The sequence below is a fragment of the Mesitornis unicolor genome, unplaced genomic scaffold (genome assembly GCF_000695765.1).
Source record: "Mesitornis unicolor isolate BGI_N332 unplaced genomic scaffold, ASM69576v1 scaffold31494, whole genome shotgun sequence".
NCBI classification, from domain to species: Eukaryota; Metazoa; Chordata; class Aves; order Mesitornithiformes; family Mesitornithidae; genus Mesitornis; species Mesitornis unicolor.
In genome coordinates, this window is record NW_010178648.1 from 17,256 (window position 1) to 24,356 (window position 7,101).

The window sequence follows — 7,101 nt, forward strand, 5'->3', positions numbered from 1 at the left end:
GATTTAGGAATAGTTTTAGAATTGTTCCTGGTTGGATCAAGTCTTGCATGATTACCAGTTTGCAAAAGCAGAAACAAGGTGGAGGTCTGACTGAAAACCAAGGCCCACAAGTGAGCAAAAGAGGATCATATGCTGTGAATACTGTGGAACTTGAAAGGCTTTTACTGCTGAGAGAACTTGTTTTTCCTCTTGAAGGCACTGAGTGGAGGTGAATACTTTAGCTCTCTGATGACTACGCTAGCAGAAGTGGGCACGGGTTTTGGCAAGCTTGTTAGGCCAGGGTGATGGGGCCAGCTCTGTGCAGCTACGTGGTGGAAGGGTCAGTGCTGGCTTTTGGTGAAGCCGGTCTGTTGGTACTGTGGGGCCATTTCAAGAAAGAGCTGTTTCTTGCCATCAGGAATCACTGGATTGTAAGCAATCTCAGCCTGCTGCTGATGAGGCTGTGAGGAATAGTAGAAAAGGTATCACAGGTGTCCTCACAGATATGTTCAATGAACCCTTTTTGCCCCTAGCGGCTGTAGCAGAAATGGGGAACCTTATGTTCTTAAAATGAGAAGTTTTAAATCTCATTTGTGCATTGCTAAAACACAAAGCCTGTGAAAAAGATTAAGTCAAACTTCAGACCCAAAGCACCAATATTCTGGGTATCACATAGATGAGAACTAGAAAGAAATACACTAAAGTACTGTATACTCTAGCCTGTAAAATTACCCAATTGACCATGACATTTTGTTACGAAAAGCTGGTGAGTAGAGCTGAACAAATAGTAACAAATCCTTCACATCTTCATGCTGAAATTTTAAATCTGGAGAAGATGGCTGGACTTTACACCACTAGGAGATACAAATAACTATTAAATTGCTGGTTTGTGAGGGGGATTTTTTTGTTGGTTCCTGCTTCCTTTAAAATTTCAGCTGACATCCGGCAAGGAGCAATGAAGTGAGCTGTGAAACTTCTATCACCTTCAGATCCTTGTGTATGTTTCTGTATGATAGGAGACAGTATTTGATTTAGGCATGCACAGTGAATGTGTGCAGGCCCAGATCTTCAATGGCTTTGGGAGAATGTTCAGCGTTACGGAGAATAAATGATTTCAAATTGAGCATTGATTTATGTCAGGGGAAAAGGAGCTTTAGGGTCTCTTACCATGATTCTGCCAAGTCCCATACTCCTTAGGAGTTGCTCTTCATTGCTGAGCAGCTGGGTAATACAGGCCCTGGCAAAAGCAGTGGGAGCTGCAGCTGTGCAGCCACCTCATTTTATCGCGAATGTCTCTGCTCTTGCATCAAAAATGCCTTTTGTGTTTTCTGCCTTGAAGGCCTTGCACACATGGAGCTTATCCTAATCACCAGTACTTGATGCGTTATTACAGCAGCTGAGAGTCACATAATGCTGTTATTTAATGGTTTTTCACTCAACCTGGATTAAACCACTCAGGGAGAAGTCTGCTCCTAGATTTTCATGATCATATCATTATGAATATTGGAAAGGAAGTCTCTCTTTGGACTAGTCTATCATAATGAGAGTTATACTAACACTGAAGGTTTGCTAAAACAGTGTCTCCATGGTGGAAGAGGCATTTGAGATTATTGCCACTAGCTGTTTGGATGCTGAGAGGACTGTTTTTTAGAAGTTGAGGTTGGAAATTTTCCTGCAATGAGATTTGAAGCTTTCTCCCAGAGTTCAGACTATATGAAATGAAATGAGGAAGGATAGCGTCTCCAGAGCTCTACTCCACTAGAAGTGATGGGATTTCCATTGCTGAATTACAATCCTTGCAGGTTTTGCTACAAAAAGCATCTGGATATAATTTATAGGGAATTAATCCTTCTTTGGTCGGCAATATTCTGGCTAATACATCTCTTCCACTGCTAATTTTGTCAGTAACGTTACAGATGGGTAAATCTCTAAAGATTCTGAGGGTCATATCTGGTTTGCATAAGCATTTAGAAGTTTGGATGTGTCTCCCAGCTACTTCACCCTTCTGAGCAACACTTATGTGACCATAAAGCCAACAGGGCTGACATTAGGGTTACTTTTTGCTCTCCAAGCTGTAAAATTAGACATAAAATACCATGCAAACAGGCTTTTTTGTGAGGTTTGTGGCATTTCCTTGTCCTGATTTTAGCTACAACTACCACCAGCCCAGTTGTTGTCACAGCATCTTGTTATCTCAGTGTAGGGCAGAAACCAGAAATTAAAAATCACCACAAAACTGCCTAAAATAATGGCTGAACTTGAAAATTCCACTCTCAAAGAAATTTGAAAGTAGCTCTAAGAAAAGGTGAATTTGTAGTATAATCATCTCACTTATCTCTAATTACAGACAATCATTTGGACATGAAGGTGGTTGGGAGTAGTCAGCATGGATTTTCAAATGGGAAGTCACGCTTGATCAACCTGACAGCCTTCTGTGATGAAATGAGTGGCTTGGTAGATGAGGGGAGAGCAGGTCAGAAAGGTTTTTGGCTCTGTTTCCAATGAAATTCTCGTAGAGACACTGTTGAAGTATGGGTGAGGTAAGCAGATAATGAGGTGGACTGAAAATCATCTATCTGGCTGGGCCTTGAGGGTGTGCTCAGTGGTATGAAGTCTGGCTGGAAACCAGTAATGAGCAATGTACCCAGGCGACAGTACTGGGTAGTTGAACTGACTGTTGAACATCTTCAGCAATTATCTGGATGGTGGGGCAGAGTGCACCCTCTGCAAGTTTGCTGATGACCCAGAACTGGAGGGAGTGGCGGATACACCAGAGGGTTGTGCCACCATCCAAAGAGACCTTGACCGCTGGAGAAATGGGATGACAGGAACCTCACGCAGTTCAAAAAGGGCCAGTTCAAGGTCCTGCACCTGAGGATAAACAGCTCCATACACCAGTACATACTGAGGCCAACAGGCTGGAAAGCAGCTTTGTGAAAAAAGACCTAAGGATCCTCGTGGAAACCAAGTTGACCACGAGCCAGCAGTGCATCGCTGTGGCAAAGAGGCCGCATTATTTAACCATAAAACCAAAATTTGCCGTCTCTTTAAAAGGACATTTTGCTGTCTCTGAACGCACCAAAGAAAGGACAGAGATTGTGCCTGATAATAAATGTCTAGCTTTTGATGACTAAGTCCTACAGATTCTTCCACTTAACACCCCGTTGGTAAGCAGTTTATCTCACCTATCTTTGAAGAAAAATGTTTCTCCTCTAATTTGTGCGACTCCATCAAATACAATGTTGTGCTTGCAGAGCTCTGGAGTGACAGGTCCAAGCGTTGGACGTGGGCCTGGCCCGGGTCCTGGCCCTGGCCCAGGTTCGACATCAGTTGATACTTCTGTAATGGTGAACAGAGATATTCTGTTACATTGAAATGGAGTGCTGTACAGGTTACATAGAGAACACGAACTACCATGATTTCTAGAAGGGGCGTAATTTGGAGGCAGTGTTTAAAGGAGAAAAAGCTTATAATAAAATCTTTTCAGTAGAAGGGTGGTTTTGTCTCAGGTTTTGAAGTTGGCCTTGAGAGAACTGGGTTAAATTCTGAACTCTATCGAAGATACACCGTGTGAGCATAGAAAATTCACTTGACCTTGCCTGTGCCTCAATTCCCAGTCTTAATTAAAGCAGCTAAGAACAAGGAAAAAAATAAAGATTCAAACCAGTTTTTTGATAAAAAGGTGTCTCATGTGGTAACAATTTTGTTATATTCTTATTCTCATTTCTAAGGTGTTGAATACTGTAGGATATAGTCACAATTAGGAAGATATCTCAGTAGAAAAGTGAAAAGCAGAGAAAGAGAAGTGCTACAGATTTTCTTCAACTGCTTAAATGACTGTAGTGTACTTGTGTTTCTACAAGGTAGAAAATATATATATATATGAAAGGAACTTTAATCATAATAATACTTATGCATGTTACTAAAAGTATCTGTGGAGGAAATAATAAAGATGTACCAACATGAACACACTTGTCTACTATTTGTGCAGGAGCTTGCCAAATACCTTTACATGGAAGTATCAGCTTCCACACACGCTGCAAATGTTGTGATGATACAACTTGAATTGCTGTGGGAAGGCAATGTGAACTGTTTCCACACTGAGACAGGAAACAACGTCCTTCCTCTCTTACAGGGAGCTGCAGTATGGTAAGCTCAGAGTTTTGTAGACCATAGCACACAAAACCACCCACATCAAGTATTTCAAGCTAGAGAAAAGCACAGCATTTCATTGTCCCAGTAAAGGCATTAGAATTTTTAATCTAAAGATTTAGTAATGAGGAGTTTTTGACATCCTGTTAGTTCTATAAATTTCGTGACCCTAGTCCTTAAATTGTGATATTTGATTGAAGGAGGAGCCCTGATAATAACATGAAGAAAGCAGGGAGAAAGGAACAGAGGGTGTTTCTGGCTTTGATGGTGTTTTGCAGTATGTAATTTACTGCAGGTTCTGTGTCCCAAATTTCAACCTGTGCTGCATGCTTTTCTGATGAGTTCTGCTGATAAGGGAGGACTTTACCATATAGCTCCTGTATCCCTTTAATGTCATCCTGAGAAAGGCGAAAGTTCTTGGTGTAGGTGTAGATAGGGGCCATAAGAGCTCCTGGATCCTCAGAGTGTTCCAATCCCATGGCATGGCCAAATTCATGAGCAGCAACCAAGAAGAGACTGTATCCTAAAAAACACAGCGAGATAGTATTAGCTGCCTGCATCTAAATAGATGTCTACCATGGAGGTAATTCATAGTCTTACAATTTTATTTTCCTTCCTACCCATCAAAAATTTCCCAATAAGAAATATAATAATTAGTATTTACAGCCTCCAGTGGTGAATATCGTACATATTGCCAGAAATGACATTTCATTAGAGATTCTAAAACCTCCCCTGTAGCTGATGTGTGTTGCTATCTCACATGCAAGTGACTTTGACAACAGTCTTAATACTCCTGTGAAAAAAGAGTGGAGCAAATAAAACAAAATAAAACTGTTTTTTTTAAGCACAGAGAATTAAAAATCTTACTTTTCATCATGAAATGGCATGCAAGTGATAAGTCTGTGTGTGTGTGTGTGTGTCTGTGTGTCTGTGTCAACAGAGCCTGAATCAGTACTGTTGTACCAGATATTGGTAGGATAAAAAAGATCTTTTATCGTAGGATGACAATTTATCAACTAAGCCCAAATGGTCTCTGAAATCTGGGAGTTATTTTCCTCCTAAAAGAAAAACCTGCATCTAGCATTTCTTTGTAAATTTGTAAAGAGCCTTTCGCTATATTTAATTTTACCCATGTTACAAATAAGGACAAAGATTAACCAAAATAATTTTAAACACTGATATTCACCATACAAGCTTTATACTGTCTCTCTCCTTTTTAAACATGTTTTTCATCTTTGGTAATATCAATCCCAAATGTATTGATTTTTTATATTTAGTGTTTGTTCCTAATTTGGCCAATATCAGAGTATAATTATTACATACTAATGAAATACTATAATGCTTGTGGCTTTTAGCCTTGGAAGGAAAAACTGGTGATGAGAGAAACATTTTGGTTTTTTTGAAAGATCCTTTACCATTATCATTTTAGCAAATCTGAATGTTTCAGGCAGATGATGTCTGGGACTGAGTCTCACATTAGTAGAGGTATTGCTCAGATTTTGGGCTGGGAAGAAGTTCTATAACCAAACAGGAGTGGTAAGTGTGAAGTAGCTGGAAGTGTGGTGCCATCAGCGTGGTCGGTATGCTGCTACCGTTGCATTGCTCAGAGAGACTGTGTTACCTTGATCTGGACAAAAGCCCCACTTGCGGTCATCATCATAGCTACTGGTACAAGCACACCACAGCTTGCCATCATTGCGACCTGCACTTGTACAGGACTCATATTTATTCCCAAGAAAGATGAAGGGGAATACACAAGGGGCTCCCTCTGAATTTCCACCAACCGTTGACATGGCTGTGGAAAAGAAAAACACAGTGAGTAGAGAATCCCTTTTGTGAGATTAAGCTTATGCATCTTCTCCTAAACTACTTGTTAGAAAGTGAGCAGGAAATATGCAATCCTCTTAAGAGCATGAGGAATAAGATTAAAAGTAACATTTCAAAAGAAAATTATGCCAGTGATAAAAGGGAAAAGTCTAGGCATTGCCATTGCAATGAATGTGCCAATAGCGGCTGAGGGAGCTGCGGCTCTTGAGCTTGGAGCAGAGGAGACTGAGGGGTGCCCTCATTCATGGGGATCAATTTGTAAAAGGCGAGTGTCAGGAGGAAGGAGCCAGGCTCTGCTCTGTGATGTCCAATGCCAGGTCAAGGGGCAAAGGTCCCAAGCTGGAGCACAGGAGGTTCAAGCTGAAGTTGAGGCCAAACTTTGTCAGTGTGAGGGTGCCAGAGCATGGCCAGGCTGCCCAGAGAGGTTGTGGAATCTCCTTCTCTGGAGACATTCAAAACCCACCTGGATGTGTTCCTATGTGACCTGGTCTGGGTGATCCTGCTCTGGCAGGGGTTGGACTGAGGGAGCTTTAGAGGTCCCTTCCAACTCCTCACATTCTGTGACTCTGTGAATATGAGCCCCAGACGCATGTTCACAGCTGTGAGCATAGCAGTTAAGAGTGTTCTGTGGGAGCTATACAAGACTATAAATTAAATTTTGTTCCTTTTTATAATAAAACTCAAATTAAAAAGTATAAAAAATTGTGAAGAAAGCAGAAATCTATTTTTGTGGAAAAAGTATTTCACTTAGTTCTTCTGAATTGCTGAAAGGACCTATTAACTGAAGAATCACAGAATTTTAGGAGTTGGAAGGGACCTCGAAAGATCATCCAGTCCAACCCCCAGACAGAATTCATTCTCACACCAGAATGTATGGACACTGAAGCTTAACGTGCCAAATAGGATTTTTCTTTTCAAGTGTAAATGGTCAGTGTTAAGCTATTTAATATTCATGCTTTCTTCTGTCACATGAGACTTCCCTTCCAGGGCCATTAACAAGTTGTAATCTACTCATAATGATCCTGCAGCTGTAGATATTTAGTCCTGTGGTTTAACGATGTTTGTGCATCTGTGGTAAACTTGGTGTGCTGTGGCACACCTTATCATTTGCGTAGAATCACAGAATCGTTTGGGTTGGAAGGG

General features: G+C 41.0%; 1 protein-coding gene across 1 annotated transcript in view; it reads right to left on the bottom strand.

Annotated features, from left to right (window-relative positions):
- The window catches only part of LOC104539090 (72 kDa type IV collagenase-like), a gene marked incomplete at its 5' end in the record, with an annotated part of 13,777 nt that extends 7,851 nt beyond the window's left edge, over positions 1-5,926 (bottom strand). The window contains 3 exons of the mRNA XM_010182530.1: positions 3,165-3,318; positions 4,499-4,654; positions 5,753-5,926. Coding sequence (XP_010180832.1) covers positions 3,165-3,318; positions 4,499-4,654; positions 5,753-5,926 — 484 coding nt within the window. The remainder of the gene's footprint in view (positions 1-3,164; positions 3,319-4,498; positions 4,655-5,752) is intronic.
- Positions 5,927-7,101: the final 1,175 nt, after the last annotated feature.